General features: G+C 35.9%; 1 protein-coding gene across 1 annotated transcript; it reads left to right on the top strand.

The window, feature by feature from the left end:
- Positions 1–13642: 13642 nt before the first annotated feature.
- Positions 13643–20411, top strand: LOC306862452 (leukocyte cell-derived chemotaxin-2). The gene is made up of 6 exons (XM_079405260.1): positions 13643–13709; positions 13830–13889; positions 17565–17822; positions 17911–18001; positions 19208–19353; positions 19512–20411. Exons 2-6 carry the CDS (start codon positions 13847–13849, stop codon positions 19676–19678), a joined length of 705 nt encoding a protein of 234 aa, XP_079261386.1. The 5' UTR covers positions 13643–13709; positions 13830–13846; the 3' UTR covers positions 19679–20411.
- The last annotated feature ends 163 nt before the right edge of the window (positions 20412–20574 follow it).

The following is a 20574-nucleotide window of genomic DNA, read 5'->3' on the forward strand; positions in this document are numbered from 1 at the left end:
TGCTATTAACAAACCATTAACTACAACTTTTGCCTCAATAAACTCCTAATTTGCTGCTTATTTATAGTTAGTTAGGTAGTTGTTAAATTTAAGTATTGGGTAGGATTAGGGATGTAGAATATGGTCATGCAGATTATGTGCTTTATAAGTACTAAAAAACAGCTATTATGTTAGTAATAGGCATGCTAATAAGCAACTAGTTAATAGTGAGAATTGGTCCCTATACTAAAGTGTTACCCAACCATCACATTTGGGGACTGAAACAAACTGTTCAACCCGATATCATGAAAGTGCGTATAAATAGTACGCCAAATAAAAATGAAAACTTGTGGTATCGATACGCAAAAATGCACTTTAGCGTGTCTATGCTACGCGATGGGTAGGATTAGGGTTGTGGTGTAGATGCGTATCATATGTACGTGAAAACTGCATATTATATGCATGGCAACAAATTTGTATCATATGCACACGCAAACTGCATATTACATGCACACCAAAAACACACGTAGCATATAAACGCCAAAGTCCATTTTTGCGTATCAATATCATGAGTTTTTTGGTGTAATATTTATACATATTTTCTTAAGACTGGGCTCAACTGTTGCATAAAACAAGACAAAATAACTTGCGAAACAAAGCTGTTTGGCCATTTTACCAGACTACACATCTCAACATTTAAGTTTGCCCTTATAGAGAATTTTTAAAGTCACTTTCTCGGGAAGGACACTCAACATCCGTCATGTATTTGGAGTGACATCGGAGACTAAACAGTGTCTGTTTTGGGAACACTTCTCTAGGACGTGTAAATGGACTTGTCATATTCTTGGTGGAGGTCGCAGCTGGACGTCTATGTGGCATTGATGAACCCTGTTAACGCTCAGTTCTTCAAGGCACATGTTGCACTAGCGGGATTCTGGTATATTTGTCTTGAACTAACAAACAATTCTGCAAGAATTGTCCATGTGCAAATACAAATATGACACCTTTGTTTCCGTCTCCTAACCTGAACACCTTTAAAAATTTCCTTGTGGTTATCATGGATTACTCTCACACAGACACACACTGTCAAGAAAAATAAGTACTTTTAGCTTGTCAAAGATAACCTTTGTGCTTTATCTCGCCCTAAAGGGTGCATATGGTACTAATACACACCTTGTTCAGGGGGTTTTCTGACAGCGTATTAACAATCACAAAATACAAGAGGATATAACTCATAATTATCCTTAATATTCTGCACATGAAATATTAGTGCTCGCAAGGCAGCAAAAGAATTGCATTACATTTTAAGTAAGTCCAGGTTTAATGCTTTGGTTCTTTGTAAATGACACTGCAACAGATCCGTATGGATTGAAATAATCCACAAAAACAAAGTGTGAATGGTGTCTGTAAGCTTAATTAATTGCAGTGTGATTGTTTAACACTTTGAGATAAATGTATTTTAGCAAACCCTAATCAGGAATATCAATATAGTGCATTGTAAGCACTGTTGTAACATTTTGCTGTTTCATTATATTATGGGAGACTCTCTGTTGGACGTTTCCTCTCCAAAAATAGACTCTGACCCTAATTAAAACAGTCAGGCATGGCGTTAGCCACAACAAGGTCATGAACTCGATTGCCAGGGAATGCATGAACTGATAACATATGAACCTTTATTCCAATGTGAGTCGCTTTAGATAAAATGAGTCTATTTTGAGTCATGAGTCATGAACCAAAAAATGGGTTGCAGGTCTGTTCTAATATGGTCAAGAAAGGGAAAACAATGCTAAATGCAATCAACTAAAATAATAAATGGGTTATTCATTTGTTTTGGTGTATTTTGGAAACATGTTACATCACTGATTTATTATTTACAGGCCCGATTCTTGGCATTAACAAACCATTAACTATAACTTTTGCCTCAAACTACTAATGTGCTCCTGTTTAATAGTTAGTAAGGTAGTTGTTAATTTTAGCTATTGGGTAGGATTAGGGATGCAGAATATGGTCATGCAGCATATGTGCTTTATAAGTACTAATAAACAGCCAATATATTATTAATAGGCATGCTAATAAGCAACTAGTTAACAGTGAGAATTGGTATTACCAAATATTTTATACAATACTGAAGCAAAATGTGCACCCCATTATGGACAAATACATAATAGACTAATATACTTTTAATTAGGTCTGTCAAACAATTAATTGTGATTAATTGCATCCAAAATAAAAGTTTTTGTTTACATAATATGTGTATGTGTACTGTGTATATTTATTATGTATATATAATTACGCATACATGCATGTATATATTTAATATATCATTTAATATTAAATATATATATATATATAATATAAATGATCTGAATATAAATATATACATGTAAATATATGTAAATATTTTCAATATATATATATTGTATGTGTGTGTATTTGTATATACATAATAAATATACACAGTACACACATATATATTATGTAAACAAAAACCTTTATTTTGGATGCGATTAATCACAATTAATCGTTTGACAGCACTACTTTTAATATAAACTAAAATACTTTAGTATTTAATCAAGAGATAATGTGTCCCTAGTCTTATCTGAATCTATATTACTGATTGAATCTATAATAACATTGTTAATTGCCTCATTTGTTATTTTTTAATCAATGTACTGGTTGCTCAGCTTATTACAGCTTTTGATTTTAAAATGTATTAGTAAAACACTGAATTGAATGTTAGCAAATTACTAAATGTATTTCTCATTGTTAGTTCACTAACTTAATGTAATTATCTAATGACTTGGTGAAATGACATGAAATGGGTTATTTCACTTAAATAATTCCCCTAAAGTCTTAAGCTTTTAAAGAGGTGTTCAATTACAACAAGGGTAAACACGGTTTGTGTCGACCATAATGTGTTTTTTGTGGATAATTACTTGTATGAAACCTTACAAGAAATTGGAAATTTGTCCTATTCAGCATTTGTCATGTTCATTATTTGGCATATTTGGCCTATGCAGGTTGTTTTGTCATTTTTAATACATTTTAAAGACACTGTTTACTTTTGTATAACAAACAATTTTGCTACTATGTTTGGTCACCACTTGATTTCCTCAAGCAAACCAGTTGAGAGTAACTGGTTTATACTACCCTGCGAATTTCATTTATGGTGGCAAATGCTGATTCTCTTCTACTATCAACTGCAGGCACCAGCTTCAAGTTTATGGCGTTATCCGAAGGAACAGCTGCCGTGAGGAATCACATGTCCAATTCCTGTCCAGGTGATTTCCCCAGCACCTGGGCCATGTCAGCAGAACCGTCGGTCAGCCCGCGGGAAGCTCCCGCTGACCTCTTTTATGCGGAAGAGAGAGAGTTTTGAGCAGTCTGTTTGCCTGTTGTGTGGATTTTTTTATTTTTTTTGACAAGCCGAAGCATGTGCACTCGTGCAGACAGCGATACAGACCAACTGGCTGCTTCAAAATGCTAAAGAATCTTACCAGACAAGAACCGTGCTACTGCAGCCAGGTTTCCTCAATGCACACTTCATCACACATCAGAAGCTGTTTTCCCTCAGTGCATCAGTACAAGAGTGACACATAGTAAATATAGAATCCAAAAACTAATATATCTCAATCATAGACTACAATGTGATTAAATGGAGAGCTTGGCTCGACAGTTCTCCTCTGGACTAGTTCATTTGCACAGTAGTGCGTTAAGCAGCTGTTTATGTGTCCTTGTGTTGTGATTGAGAGTACCAGATGAACATAGTGTGACACTGGTTGTTTATGGAAAATCACTGGCTTTTGGGAATATGGCACAGTCTGTAATAGGCCACATTGACAAAAGAGGTGTTTTGCACTGAACATGTAATATTTTTAATCCTACAAAACAGCTTGATGTTTCATTGAGCATCTTTGTGGGTGTCTGCTGCATTCTGCACACATAAGGCTATACTTTTAGAAATTCTGGTCACAGCGCCACCATAAAAGGGAACCGGTCAGTGTAAATTCACAGAACATATGGAGTTGAAGAGAGTCCTTTCATCATCCAGTTAGTAGGAAGCCCCTTCTCTTGGACTGGAAGGAAAAGCTGTTATGCATAGTGCAATAATAGTTAAGAGGAAACATGCACAGAACAACTGTTTGCTTGTTTATATGTCATGTTTTTAAGGGCAGGAAATTGGCTGCTTCCACTTGCGTTAAAAAAGAGGTGAAATGGCATGGTTCTTTGTGAACTTTAAAGTAGGTTACAGCGGTAGCTATTCATTTGTCATCCACGACAATGTGATTAATCACGGAAGGGCCGCTGTGGAATCCCCCATTGGACTGCGTTCACCAGGTGGCTCATCTAACTGAATGTCATTGCTTAGCCTCAAGGAGCTCAGCGTTTCTCCTCAAAGCCTGTCAGTCAAGTGTTCTGGCTCAGAGCGGTTCTTCCTACAGGCCATTCTGTTTGGTCTCGTTCTCACTTTTAAACACACTCTATGGTTTGAAGCCAACTTGGAATTAAAATGTATTTTTATTTTATTTGTTTAAAGGAGTATTACTAGTCATATTCATTGATGCACTCTATTCCAGAAAAAAACTGTGCTGCAGATATGAATTATTATTGTTAACTAAAACTATGAAAAAAAAGGTAACACTTTAGTTTAGGGACCAATTCTCACTATTTACTAACATGCATATTACTAGCATATTGGCTGTTTATTAGTACTTATAAAGCACATATTAATGTCTTATTCTGCGTGACCATATTTTATATCTCTTAATCCGACCCCATACCTAAGCTTAACAACTACCTTACTATTAATGGTAACACTTTAGAATAGGGAACACTTATTCACTATTAACTACGACTTTTTCCTCAATAAATTCCTAATTTGCTGCTTATTAATAGTTAGTGTGGTAGTTGTTAAGTTTAGGTATTGGGTAGGATGTAGAATAAGGTCTTGTAGAATAAGGCATTAATATTAATATGTGCTTAATTACTACTAATAAATGGCTAATATTCTAGTAATATGCATGCTAATAAGCAACTAGTTAAGAGACCCTAAAATAAAGTGTTACCCTAGTTATATATCTATACTATATTATATGTGTGTGTGTGTGTGTGTGTGTGTGTGTGTGTGTGTGTGTCTGTGTGTGTGTGTGTGTGTGTGTGTGTGTGTGTGTGTGTGTGTGTGTGTGTGTGTGTGTGTGTGTGTGTGTGTGTGTGTGTGTGTGTGTGTGTGATTAAAAAATAAGAAAAAAGACACAACTACAAAATTACTAAAACTACAACTGAAGATATATATGAATAATAAATAAAATATGAAAACTGAAAATATATATTTTAAAAATCTAATTTTACATATTGAGCTAAATCAGCTACATTTTCTAAATGATCAGGCATTTGATTTTCAGCTGGCAGATGACAAAATTTGGCAACACTCAAACAATGCCTTACCTGCTGCATAGCAATGCACTGATAACCAACCATCCTTAGTTAGTTTTGCACAAACAAGCTGCTTTCATATTTTCATCCATACATGTGAAATAACTAGTTAATAGAGCATTTCAGAGAGCAGAACGGACTATTGTGTGTTCCTGTAGCTCAACCAGTAAAGAACAACGCTGTGCTGCCAATGCCAAGGTTGCAAGACCTGATTAAATGTTGAATTTGAATACAGTGTAAGGAGCTTCACATAAAAGCGCCTGCCAGATGTGTAAATGAAGAGAATTAGAAAATCATTAGATTTTTGGCATCACCTGCAGCTCACAAGAGACAGAAACGTATTGAGACTTGTTGGATTTGTGGATTTTAGAGCAGGTGAAGATGATGCTTCTGAAGATGTCTGGCTAGAGGTATATGCCAAATGTAATTTTAGCTTGTGCTCAGTAGACCGAGGCTCTCCTGTAGGTTTGTTATTCTCATATCGTTCCACAGAGCATGTGTGTGAGTGTGGCATGTCTAGGCATTCTGGAGAGCAGTGATAATAGTGTATATTTTACTCCAAACAGGATGAACTGCAGAGATAGCTGGCACATGTGTGGGAGATCTCTCTCCTGTAGATCAGCGATAAGGCATCAAAACTCCCACATGTTCATCACGTAACAGTTCCTAAGCAGACCCTTGTTAGCTTTTGCTGTCTTTTCCATCTAGATCCAGTAATAAGAAAGGCACTTTCAAATAGTGCTGTTTTGCACATGTGAGCAAATGCCTCAAGCTACTATTGCATGACAATTTAATGTTAAACTTCATATTCATCAATCAGAGTTTACAATCTTTTGAGTTTCTGCACTGACTTATCACTTTTTTTATGAATGATCTCACTTTCTGGTTTGCATCTTCTTTGTGAAGTATTTAATTCAGTGGATTATCCAAAATACGTATTATTATTATTATTTTTTATATATCATAAGCAGCTATGATGCTCATGATGCTGTTACCATGATAAAAGATTTTATTTATACAGTACTTCCCACCACTAATCTCTTCTATGACCTATAAGTATATGCTACAACCATGCTTTATGAGAATGCTTTAAGCCTTTCATTAGTTGACTTATAACTTACCCATAATGCATTACTGTGTCTCAAAGAGTGACATTGTGCATGCATATTATGCGTGTGCTGGTTTAGAAATCATACAGTGTTTCATTTGAAGTCAGAATGCTTTTGAAGTCGTAACCTTTTACCATCATGCTCTCACTGCCTACATAAGGTTATAAGGATAACTGCATAGCAGTATTTATTAATCCCAGTTAATGGCAAGTCCATCATCAGATGTCCATCATCATATTTAAAGTTGAGCATTGCATGAAATTACAAACATCTGCAATGTTTCAATAATACATGATATGCATATACAAGTACTTTTATTCAGATACAGTTTCAAAACGCAATCTGGTGTGGCAGCAACACCATGTGAACGAACAGATTATTAATAGCCAGGCTTTTTTTTATTATTATTGAAGAATATTTAAGCAATCATGCTCTCCGCATGAAGGATTTTTGTAATTAACCTCAGAGTTTGATGTGCGGTGTTTGAGTGCAATGCATCGGCGTGGACTTTCTGCCATCTAGAGGCCTAATACATGGATTTACTGCGTCAACCGGGGTTTAAAAAAAGCCTTCACGTTTTGACCCTCCCTTGTTTCCATGGTGCTGTTTTACTGCTGAATGATTTGAGATTAACTAACAGAAATGACTCTTGGCTCGTTATTAAACCGGAGAGGATATGAAACGCAGGGCCCCAAAAAAGTATCAGGACACTTCAGAAAGTATAAATCATTTATCATTTGTCATTTTATCAGTCAAAATGTGCTATTTATTAAAAAAACAAAAGGTAACGTAAATGCATTTTTCAACAAAAAGTGCTAGGATCTAACACTATAGCTACACTATTCAAAACAGAGACATATGTTGGACACCTTTTGGTTGAATATTCACATCTAATGTGAACCTGAGAAGCTCTAATCATTTTAACACAAGTTGCTTAAAAGTGTGTGTTTGGTCTTTCATAACACATCATTGCCTCCTGCTTAAAATCGATATGAAGCATTTTCTACACGCTATATATAGATGTCTGTAAGAAAGGCTCTACTTTAATTACGTGAATTACTGGTGTTCTAAAAATATAATTACATATTTGACTGCACAGAGGAACCTTTATCGGGGAAGTTGGCTGGAAAAATAATTATAGATAATGCAACTGCTGTAATTAGGTGCTCTTTTAATGAATGGTGTTTTAAAGCAGAGCAGATTGTGGGAATCCGTCAGATATACAGTCGAGCACAATCACAGAGCTGACAGGGTTCATGCATTACTGTGTGTCCACCAGAAGGACTAGGAGGGACGTTCCCTCATGGGTGCATTTTCCAATTTGATGAGATTATTTTTGTATGATTTTAAAGTGTTGGAATGTGCCATGTCAGAATAAAGTACTATTTTTTTAAACATTAAAAATAGTAATGTTAATAATTATAACAATTTATGATAGTAATCATCTGGACATATATGATTAAATCATATATGGATTGACAGTATTGGAGTATAATCTGACATTACAGATTTAATGATCAATGTTATTAAATTACAAGGGGCTTCATAAAATGATCATTTAATGCAGTTATTTTCCATTATTTTTATTGATTGATTGATATTTTTTTTTTCAAATTATCAATGGTTTTCAAATATTAACTTTCAATTTGTTTACTTTAGAAAAATAATGAAATTTGTGTTTGAAGAGTTACTGAAAGGATGTTGACAAAACTCAATTTTAAAAAATGGAAAAAGGATGGAAAAAAAGGTTGAAACATCAACTTGAGACAAAATAAATATTTTGAATAATTGTTATGGCTTTTTAATAATGCATTATTATATAGAGAGAGAATAAACGCACATATTCATGTATTTTGTTATTCAAAGTGTCCAAAAAGGTATTCTCATAAAGAAATAAAATAAATATTATCATGAAGACATAAACATACATGCTGACTTTTTTTTTTTTTTTTTTTACAGGTATATGGAAAACACAGATTGCATTTAGGTCAAATTCACGATGAATAATTATGCTTGCATTTACATGCCGTAATTACCAAGAAAGGATATTACAGTTAAATGGGAAGAAATTCAATATAATGCAAATTGTATTGATATAAATGAAAGAAATGCTCCAAGGGTTTTGTCCCGATGCCCTCATCGTTTACTCCAGCTACATGTATTGACAATGTTCCTGTAATTGGCTACTACAGTACTGACCACCACCTCGGACCACGAGCAAACAGGCATTCATCAAAACCTGTCCGATAAGTGCTGTGCGTCTCGATTGTGATTCATATTCTCTATGGTGACCTGATCCATCAGGACTGTCTGCCTGCTCTTTGCTCAATATCTGATTGACTGTGATTCATGTGACATTCCCCTCACCGGCCCCATCAAACAGCGCTTTCTGCAGCGAGCGAGGCCCCTCAGCATCTACCAGAATATTCACTATGACCTAGATTACAGAACCAAGAATCCTCAAAGATAGGGAGAAGGGAAAATGTGATGATCCAAGTGAAAAAGAGCAATAAAAATACTGCACACTGTTAGTTTAGCAGCATGTTACACTCTTAAAAATAAAGATGCTTAAAAGTTTCTTCACAGCGATGCCATAGAAGAACCATTTCTTTCTTACCTTTTTATAATCTGAAGAACCTTACAAAGAACCCTTTGTGAAACAGAAAGGTTCTTCAGATTTTAAAGGTTCTTTCAGACAAAAAGGTTATTCTATGGCATCGTGAAGCACCTTTATTTTTAAGAGTCTAGTGTCAGACTCTATTGGGGTCAATAAAGTTGAGTTCTCATTAAGAGCACTACTTGCGTGATGTGATTTGATCAAATAAGATTAAAGTTCAAAGTGAGAGGGCATACGGCAAAGATTAGAAGGTTATTTAGTCTCGAATGGAAAAATAACCTTACAGCTCTGCTAGGACAATCAAACTTATTTAGCTCAAATATGATGCATAATAATTCTGTCAGCGTGTACAGGCCAAATGCTTCAGTATGGCACAAAATGTTTGTCAAGCAAGTGAAAACACTGCATAGACTGCAAGTTAGCACTTCAAAGCAGCAACTGGGCTGTAGGAGGCACTTCTGAAGAATACAAAGCACTTGCTTCTGTTTGGATTAAAAATGCAATGGCACCCCCTGTCGGTGACTTTTAGCACTACATGGTGCCACTGCCCACTGCCCGTGTTACGCAAAAGGTTATTAAATGTATCTTTAACTGTATTTAGGATGATCATACCTCCCAGAAGTGTAAAAATAGAAGAAAAACTATGCAAGTGATTTGTGATCTCTATGATACGTTTTCTTTTCTGCTTCAGGATAATGTTGCTTTGTCAGTGAACTCAACATGAAATCAAAATCAATCTTTTATACTTACATATGCATTGCTGGCATTACTGTGCATGATTCAAAAGAAAATATATGTTTATCTTTCATGAAAATGTCATCCAAGGCAGCCTACCTTTCAAAGAATGGGGTTCTGGCAGCGTTTCAGGAAACTCAAATTTTTCAAGTCAATTATCAACTGATAAAATCAAGAAGGAGGCTGATTTTAACATAAATATTATGAAATACTGATAAAGTCTGCTAGATGAACTATGAGGTCAAAAAGACTTTTATGTTGAAACAGAATGTCAGCAAATATAGTCATTATTTTAAAAGGGTCATGGCATATGCGTTCCTATTTTTATTTTATTGTTTTATGTGTCTATTGAGGTTCATTTATCATTTTAGTAAGTTGTATGCACATGAAAAGCCATATATTTGCAAAACAATATTATTTTCAACTTCATTCTGAGCATCTGTCAGAAAGGTTTTGGCAGCTCTTTTTGCAGTCTGATAAAGTCTGAAACTTTGTATACTTCAATGACCAATGTATGTAAAAAGAAAATTTGAGTTTGCATGTTCTGACAATAAGCAATTGGGTGAATATATAGATTTTTTCACTTTCCTGTAACTAGTCTTTTCTACCTGAATCGCCATACTTTAGCTAAGAAACATTCATTTTGCAAGTATGCAGACTTGAAATGTTTGGCCAACACATTGCAACCACACTTACACGTTTAAACATAGGTTCAAAAAAGGCTTTACACAACAATACCATAGAAGAGCCATTTTCATTTTTCATGCACCTGTCAGTTTGACATTTTGGGCTTTTTGGCTTTTCATAAAGGATGTTTTCAGACTAGTGGAAAGAAAACATCCAAAGTAAAATTTTAAGTGTTTCTTTTAAAGCACTTTATCTATTTGCATCTGTTTATCTATTTGAGATGTTTCCCCTGTACTGAGCCAAAAATGTCCACTTCAGTAACACTTACATACAACAAACGCTACAGTTTTATTCCTAACTATATTCTGAAGGCTTTTTTTTTTTTACTGAAGATTTGGTTCATATAATTTACATTTTATAAAAAGAAAAGTTGGGAAAAAACCTTTTTTTCCGGCTGTTGACTGTATGGAGTGATAAGAAGAGAAATCTAAAATCCTTTGACTGTATTATGTCAACAAAATGAAACAATTTGTAATCTAAAAATGCATGAAAATGAGTGCATATTTAATTAAGTTGTAAATTAAACAAAGCTTATTACAGTATATTTTACAAGGAAATAGCATTTTTTACCTCAAACACACCTCTCATGTATTAATTGCCATTTCTTTGTAATTATTTGTGAAATTTACTAACAGTTTCTAACTGAAAATAGTTCAAAGTAAATCCTGCACCAAGATTCTCTTCAAACTATTGCCTTGTAACTGACTTTCGAGACAAAACCGATGATGGAAGAAGGTACTTTAGCACTCCAAAATATTTGCAACGCATTTTGAATTATGATCGGACACATTTCGGAATGCAATATAAACAAATTTCACCTTGTGTAGCTGGAATACACTTACTATTATACTCTTTTCTCCAGGAGAGTCTGTGACAAGAGTCTCAAAACTGAAATGCATTACAGAGCCATGGAAATGGTGCATTGCTGCAGTCAGAGAAAGGAGGAGGGATGGGACACTGTTGCTAGGAAACACTTGTAGCATCATTGCACTCTCCTTGCCAATACAAACAAACTAAGGAGCTTGAGTGAAATGCCATGTGACCCCGCTCATGGGCTTCATCCAATGCCTTCATGCTGCCATTTGCACAAATGTTTATCAAGGAGAGCCCTCGAGTTGAGTTACTGTCTCTCTCAGATGGGTTAATCTAGGTTAATTAAAGTGCTGTCTCTCTTCATCACCCCCCAGTTGACTCCATAACCCCCTTCCAATTTCATCGCTGGATGCCATATTGATTTTAGAGCACAACTTTCTGCAATAAACACCTGTGCTATCAAAGCCCACGCACCATAAAGACATTAAACTGTGCAGCAGAGGTGTCTCGTCTGTATTAAAATTCAGTTTGTGCAGCATCAAAAGCCCCTAGAGTCCAACAGAAAGACAATATCTTCCTCTTTGAATTAATACACCTAAAGCAAACCATTCCCAGAACCCCCTGCTGCAATAATTCTCCTCTTTAAACACACACACACACACGCACACACACAAATAAAAAAATATACTGACAAAGGGCAAAAAGTAGTAGAAAGGTTATTTGCAAGTTGATGCTAATGATGATGAGACGTATATATTGTGTAACAGCGTGCAATAGGCTTACTTTGAACGAGACCGTACAGATGCAAAATTATGACTGGAAGCTCACTACCTTGACTAAATGGATCAGATATGACACCAGAGATATATTTAAGGAAATAACCAATACATTTCATGCCTGTTGTGAGTTTGGTTAAACCAGAGACATAGAATTAGACATGTGCCTACCAATATCCAGCAACTAAACTGTCGCTAACAATAATTTTGATCAAACAATTAAATATATGTAGCCTATATGTTTTTTGTAATTTCGTACACATTTGAAATATGTAATTTCATTGATAGTACCTAGAAATTAAAGGGGTCATCGGATGGCCATTTTCCACAAGTTGATATGATTATTTAGGGTCTTAATGAAACATGCTTTGTTTAAAATGTATCAATGGTAGTGTAAAAAACACCTTCTTTACCTTGTCAAAATCAGCTCTGTTTTCAGCACGCCGTTCTGTTGCATGTCGCTTTAAATGCTAATGAGCTCTGCTGACCCCGCCCCTCTCTTCTCTGGGGTGACTAGCAGACTGTAAACTTTAGCCGCAAAACTTGCTAACTAGCACATTATTAGGAAAGGCGATTTGCAAAGATTCATAAAAGAACCTTATACTCACTTCTTCTGGAGGTGAAGCAGGATCAGGAATAATTTGTGCGAACATAGACACATGTACACAGATCAGGGACGCATTCCCTTCAAAAACAAAAGTAATTCACTGCATCTTCAGCAGCTCAGATGTCAAGAGTAAATGACGATTGCTATGGTCATTATTACATCCAACAACAAAACCCCTCAATCACCTCAGTATTTTGGGGCACTTTCAGTCTCTTGTAAGTTACATGTGCACGAGTGTGAGCACTAGTAGTAAGTCGCTGGCTGCAGTTCACTTAACGGCCAGCGGTGTCGCTATTAACAAGGATTTCTCAATTCTGACCTTTTTAACAGATGAACAGAATTGACTGAAATAAAATATAAATTATTTTTATTTTAGTTAGCTGCCAAAGCAATATTTCTCACAGCTGTGTAGTTTATTTTTGTACTAAAACAACTAAAATTGAAAATGAAATAATTGATTAATACAACTATATATACAATACAACTATAACTACATACAATACAACTATATATACAATGTAACTTGCGATTAATTCGATTAATTAATCAACACATCATGTAATTAATTAGATTGAAAAATTGTAATCGACTGACAGCCCTAATATGCATATGTTGGTCCGTCTATGGGGAATGAACTGATTCTAGAGACGTTTGACTGAACAGTGAATGCAGAAGGTAGCTGCAACTTTAATATCAGTAACAGATCAGCTCTAATGAAGTTCATCTCTGTATTAGTAACGACATCAGAAGCAAAGATGGTACATTATAAGTTAAAATGTCTCCCTCATATTTCAATTTCTTTTCTAAAAGTGGTTCTCTCATATGAAGCAAAAGGAAATGTCTTTACAGGCCAATATCAACATTGGCAGAGAGAGGCTCATCTTGTGACATAAGCTGATGTTTGCCTCTGACACAGGGCTCATTCTCTTCTGCTCTGGGTTCTACGCTAGAGGGTGAGCACTACTTTAATTGTAAACTGTGTGTTTATTTGTAAATATTCAGTTGAAATACTGATTCCATATTTGGTGATGTCATATTCACTATAACTATTCCTGATTTTTGTTTTTTTACAGACGTTTGACCTCAAAAGATGCTGCTGAAATTCTCCTTGACTTTCCTTTTCCTGGCATGTGGTAAGTAGACAGACTACAGAGTTTGGCTTATACTTCAACTACTGACACTTTCAACAGATCACGTTCAAATTGGATTTTTTCAAATGCCTTTTATGTATTGATTTTGTGTCCAGGAAAAAGAGTATGTATGGTCACCCTGTTTTTAAACCATGCAGTGGTGTATTTATAACACTTCTAGATATGTTATGATTGATACTTCCTATGCAAATATTCCCGCCTATCAGAACAGTGCAATTTACACTTAAATAAGAATCCAGAACAATTCAAATGGTCAGGGTGGAAAATTGGCATGCATGCATGCTAAATAATGCTATATACTGCAATAATAAAATAAAACACATTTCTGACATGCCTCTAAAATGTAATTTCCATCAAAGAAAGCATGCTATCCATACATCATTTGAAATTTTGAGCTAATATGGAAAGAAATATTGTAATGATTTTTCAAAAAGCTTACAGAATTCATCTGACATGCATGTACTGTATGTCCATTGTTGGATTTAACATTAAAATAAATGATAAACTAAAGGAGTTCATAAAAATAGGGCCCAATGTACTGTGATTTTTCACACGTGCTTTAGCTGAATCTTGCATTTTGTTGTGTTTTAGTGTTAATGCACAAAGTTTAGGCAGAAGTACCTTTTCCATTTTTCTACAGATATTTGTCTTGAAATGTAGTGAAAAGTGTGTTAGGGGGCAGTCGTGGCCTAATGGATAGAGAGTTGGACTTGTAACCCGAAGGTCGTGGGTTCGAGTCTCAGGTCCGGCAACCGCGACTGAGGTGAGACCCTTGAGCAAGGCACCGAACCCCTCAACTGCTCCCCGGGCGCCGCATTGATGGCAGCCCGCTGCTCCAGGTGTTCCTGGATGGGTTAAATGCAGAGAACGTCCCTTTCCCCCTTCCCCTTTAAAAAAAAAAAAAAAAAAAAAAATGGGGGAAGTCGTGGCCTAATGGTTAGAGAGTCGGACTCGTAATCGAAAGGTTGCGGGTTCGAATCCCCGGCCGGCAGGAATTGTAGGTGGGGGGAGTGAATGTACAGCGCTCTCTCCACCCTCAATACCACGACTGAGGTGCCCTTGAGCAAGGCACCGAACCCCCAATTGCTCCCCGGGCGCCGCAGCATGGCTGCCCACTGCTCCGGGTGTGTGTTCACGGTGTGTGTGTGTGTGTGTGTGCATTTGTTCACTACTCACTGCTGTGTGTGTGCACTTGGATGGGTTAAACGCAGAGCACCAATTTCGAGTATGGGTCACCATACTTGACAATACGTCACGACTTTTAAATAGATCCCACTTTGAAGAAAGTGCCCGTCATTGAAGAAACACCCTTATATTAAATTGAAGCCAACTTCAGAGTCTTAAATGACCAAAAACAGGACCATAATGACCCAACAGCATATATAGCAAAGCCCTCCGTGATGTATATGAGTACGCACTGATTTATTCTCGTGAGTGGACACGTTTTATTGGAACCAAATGATTCTAAACATTGACTGAGGAAGTAATGCAGCAATAACGCTGTGATAAATGAGTCTTTCCGCTTACTGACTTCATAATTACACACATGATGTTGAACAATACCAAGAATAGATGTATGTTATGGATCATTAAACAGAAGATTAGTGCAATTTGTCATAAACATTTTTCAAATCCTAACCTCTTGTAAAGAACTCAAATATTTACGATGCAAATTTCCCATTGGTCTCTGACCATCATGGCCTCCTAATCATCCCCTTACACTGATTGGCTTCATCAATCTGTCTCCTCTCCACCAGTAAGGTGGTGTGTGGTGGGCGTTCTGGCGCACTATGGCTGCCGTCGCATCATCCAGGTGGATGCTGCACACTGGTGGTGGACGAGGAGACACCACCCCTCACAATGTAGAGCGCTTTGAGTGCTTAGAGAAGCAAAAAAAGCGCTATATAAATGTAATGAATTATTATTATTATTATTGCAGAAATAAATTCTAAGCAAGCTGATCATTGGTTAGTCAGTCATATGTTATTCCAAACATGCGTTACTTTGTATCTTCCATGAGGCACAAAAGAAGATCATTTGAAGAATGTCCTTTTCTACACAATAAAAGCATGCAAGCTCCAAATCAAACAAGACACATTCAAATGAGATTTGAGAGTGGTTGTGGAGGGGGAGATTTAATTATTTTTCCACACAAGGCTACACAATGCTTATAAAACATCTTTTCTTTTTTTTTTTATTTGGGCCAAAACAGAAAGTCTGAGTCAGCATGACTATTATGCAGATTTCCTTTAAAATGTTAGAAAATTGCTCTCTCAGAGGCGCTAATACAAAAGTAAAGCTCATTTCAGGCTGAAAAACTGCCAGAACACAGTGTGGCTTTGAATGCCAAGTTTACAGACTGCCAATTCATTTTTGTCATGCCTGGGGAAAAGAAATTAACGACTAATCTGCCAGAAGACAATCAAACTTCGACCCCCTTTATAGCAGTATATTTGTATGTTATGTCATGTTTACAGATTATATAGAATCTTACAGAAATGTGGTTTAAGATTTATAACCATGCATTTATTGTACTTTATTAAAACAGGCAGTTCCAGTTCTGAATGCTGACTGGTCAATAGAAAGTTCCAGCTGTGCTACAATACACAATATAGAGTCGACCAGTGGGGTTCTACAGTAAAATCCCATTCATTTTTTCCATAGAGACACAGATTTTTAATTATAGCGTATAAAACCTTTCAAGACAGATCTACCATGAGCTCTGAGGTTGATGGTATATGCTTCTCAAAAATCATTTATACAACACCCACGATCCTGAAGTCACCTGTCACAGAAGTCACTGTTACCACGGAAACAAAAACTACAGCGAAAGAGTTCAGCCGTGATCGCCCACTTCCACAAAGCATTGCTAATAATGGTTCCCTACAGCAGGGGTTTCAAACCATTCCTGAAGCCTCCACAGCACTGCATATTAACCTCCAAAACTGCTGATATTTGCACTGATATTCACATAAATCTATATATTTTACAGTAAACTTCAAATGTGCTGTATTGTATTTTTTTTTTTTTTATTCATAATTCATGGTGGTTCATGTGATTAACCCCCCAGTTTTTCTCCTTCAAATCAAACTTTGCAGAGTTGCACAGCTGGGTTGTGGCTTAGAACACATTTTTTTAATCACTGCGGTGGAAAATATTGGGGAAAAAATACTTACGGAACAAAAGTGAATGTTTTCTAAATAAAATAAAAGTTTAATTAATTTTCTGTTTTTAACAGTTGTATTATTATTTTTTTCCGAGCACTAAAATTACAAAAAAAAAAAAAGCTAAATTTCACGTTTTTATTTTTAAGCCATACAATAGCTTTACATACATTTTGATATCAGTGATGCCAAAAATCATTGTCTCCCATGAGTCATGTGACCAGACGTTTTCGACATCATTGGCACCACTTTTGATTTAGAAGCTACAGCTGAGATTTTTTGCGAATATTGTATTAAATCTGTATTGAGTCTGTTCCTTGTACAATATTTAATTTTCTTAATAGTTGTATTAAGTGATAATCATTTTATAAAAGCAATAAGACACTGGCCAGACCGCACTTAAATGTATAATTTTGTTAATAACTATATTTACAGTATAACACAGTTTTATTTTAAATACTTATAAAACATATATCCGTATTGCTTCTTGCAGTGTTTCTCATGGGTATTTGCTTTGAAAATGACAAGAAAACAACAAAAAGAAAAGTTTGGGGGGAGGAAATGAAAACCGCCCAGTCTGATAAGAGACTGACCATGATTGGAAAAGGCAGAGAGATCATAAACTGGTCAAGAAACGACATGGGCTGCACCAGCATTGGAGGAATCTGTCAGAGTAATATCTGCATCTGTCAGGGCAGATACCTGAAGGATAAATGTCGGGGAGAGAAATCACGCCAGTGTTGTGTGCCAGGTCTGATTTAGCACTTTCTGACTAGATGCACTGTTCATTGGTTTCTTTGAACTAAATGAGACAGACTAACTCCTGTGGTCTTTTTCAGCTGCAGCGTGGAGTGCTCTGTGTGCTGGAAGTCATCATAACCGACTGAGAGCTTGTGACAGCTATGGCTGTGGTGGCTTTAACTCCAGGAGGTATTTCAGAAACAGCTTATCCTGAGACATCATCCATTATATCTTAAAAATAAATAAAAAAACTGAAATGCCACAAGTTAAAAAGCATATCTTGGTGACTTTGAACATATTTTATTACATAGCAATTGTTTAAAATTATATATATATATTGGGGCAATATTTTTCAGTGTGGTGGCAATGAAATCTCAACAGAGGGACATGATAAACTGGTTTTTGCTTCATATATCTGTTTTTATTTTGTGAATTTTAGTGCAGCTGAAATGCTATGATAACCAATCAGAAGTCAGCAACAGAACATTTTTATATTTGTTTTATAAAAGGCACTCAAGATCATGCTAAATTGTCAATATAGTCACAGAGTTCTGGCGTGAAACTCTAGATGGGGCAGTAACTTGATATGACATAATGACATCATTATCACATGGCACAGCTGATTGGTTCTCTCCTGTATCGGTAGCCAGTGAGCTCGCTGCTCAACATTCAAATACTTGGCTAATGCTTACTGTAGCAGTGCACTCCACCTTCCCCAGCTCCACCTGTATAGATCTGCTATGAGCTGATTCATATATGCTATATGGGGGTTATTCATGTGTTATATGTGCAGCAGCAGTATTTCTTACATGCTCACGGCAGCATGTTGTGGATGTATTGGCAGTATACTTGCTCGGTACTTGCTCTGCAGCAGCAGCAGATGTATTCCGCCAAGACCAAATACATAAACATTGTCATGTACTGTACATTACCATGCAAATCACCCCGAGAGTTGTCATGACAGAACTTATTTTGCCACAACTATTGTCAAAGATTGTTCACCCAAAAATTAAATCATACATACTGTATATGTAATTTTGGGGTGAACTATCCCATTTATAGTTAACAGCACTCTTTAGTGGTAGCTATATTCACAGTATAACACCGTCTCTTAGATAGATTTTTTTTCCTTTTCTTTTATTTATTTAGTTATTTTTTAATGGCAATGATGTATAAAGTTAAAATACTGTATGTGCTCATATTGCCGTCAAAGTGCAGAGACAACTATAAGTTAGCCATTCACAGTTTCATTTCCATGAAAAGTGTAAACACTGTGCTCCTGTGGAGCTCTCAAAACATTTCTCTGTTTGTTTAAGGGTTTTCCAGAACAGAACAGTAACTTACTCTTGCTTCGCCTGTGCTTTTAGAGTCGCATTATTTATCTTGTGTCCTCAGTGATGGGAAGATCCACAAGGGAATCGATATTGTGTGTGGTGATTATGGCATCATCAATGCTCCTTTTTCGGGAAACCTGGGTGGTCCTGTTGGGAGAGCAGTAGGTGACTCCATTCAATATGATGGTGTCAAACTCTATAACAAAGGTATATGAGACTGTCCTTGTCAATAAAATAACTATGCATGTAGGAACATATTTTATTACATTACATTATTAATGACTTGACACATACATTTTAAACTAGTTTCAAACTAGACATACTTATTTGTCTTTGACCCATATTATTTATTTATCTTTCCTCAGTGCATTGTGTGAAGATCTTCAACCTCCGTCCGTATGTTTACTTTGGCTCTGTAGTTCAGGGAGAGGCCATGGGTTACCTGTTACCCCTACAGGAGCGTTTCTCTGGCATCACCTCACACCTGGAGCTTCAGATGTGTGATGGCTCTGATCCCTCGGCCTTCATATGAGATGTGTTTATGCATTTAATCAGGGTTTAAATCAGTGCATTCAATCAGTTAAACCAATTCTTAATGCTTTCATTAGGACTTATAGTGCATGGCATCAAAATTCATTTAAATAACTTGACAAATTGACTGTTTTTACAGGCAATTAAATAATATATACTGTATGTAATCCTTTCATGAAGTATTTATTTCATGAAAATAAAGTACCACAAGATGGCAGCATGAATCTACAGAACAACAGGGAAATAACAATAAAATAGCTGTTATTATCTTCAGATTTACTCCACACCTTCTCATTCAGTTCATTTCTTTCATATTTGAATGATGTGAAAGGAGACATCTCAGACTATGAACCACAAATAGATTTGAATTTAAATTATTTATAGTAGTTTTAATGAGAAGACATCAAGTCGTTTGTATTTTGGCATCCATGTTTGCTATTACATCTCCATTTTTATTTTCCAAATGGTAACTAACACAGAGAGAGACTGACACCATATGACATTTACTAAAGCTTCTAGCATCAGTCTTTATTTATTTGTTTTATTATTATTTTTTCTATTGGCTGACTAATGTTTTACTTGCGTAGTAAGAGATATGTGCTCTCTCGATCATCTCAAAAATGTAGTTTGCGTCGCATTGCTTGTTAATTTGTTGTACTGATAAATATTTATAGGGCCTACCTTTGTAGGCAGCCCCCAAAAACGTGTGCAATTGATTGTGAATAAAGAATATGAAATACAAAAAAAAAAAATATTATGTCAGGCCCTGTTTTTGGTATTCCTACTGTTACACAGCTAATATTTAATGCTAAAATATTTGCAGATTTGTGCCTTGATCTCTGCACACACAAACAGTGAAAATATGGAAATAATTGTGCGCTTCCCCTTTAAATTTTC

This window comes from Barbus barbus (genome assembly GCF_936440315.1).
Source record: "Barbus barbus genome assembly, chromosome: 43".
Lineage (NCBI taxonomy): Eukaryota > Metazoa > Chordata > Actinopteri > Cypriniformes > Cyprinidae > Barbus > Barbus barbus.

Excerpts from the sequence above, each read along its gene's own strand:
- LOC306862452 (XM_079405260.1), top strand. The coding sequence starts at position 13,847 with ATGCTGCTGAAATTCTCCTTGACTTTCCTTTTCCTGGCATGTG. Across the intron at positions 17,823-17,910 it reads ACGCCAGTGTTGTGTGCCAG|CTGCAGCGTGGAGTGCTCTG; the intron begins GTCTGATTTAGC and ends GGTCTTTTTCAG. Across the intron at positions 18,002-19,207 it reads GGTGGCTTTAACTCCAGGAG|TGATGGGAAGATCCACAAGG; the intron begins GTATTTCAGAAA and ends TTGTGTCCTCAG.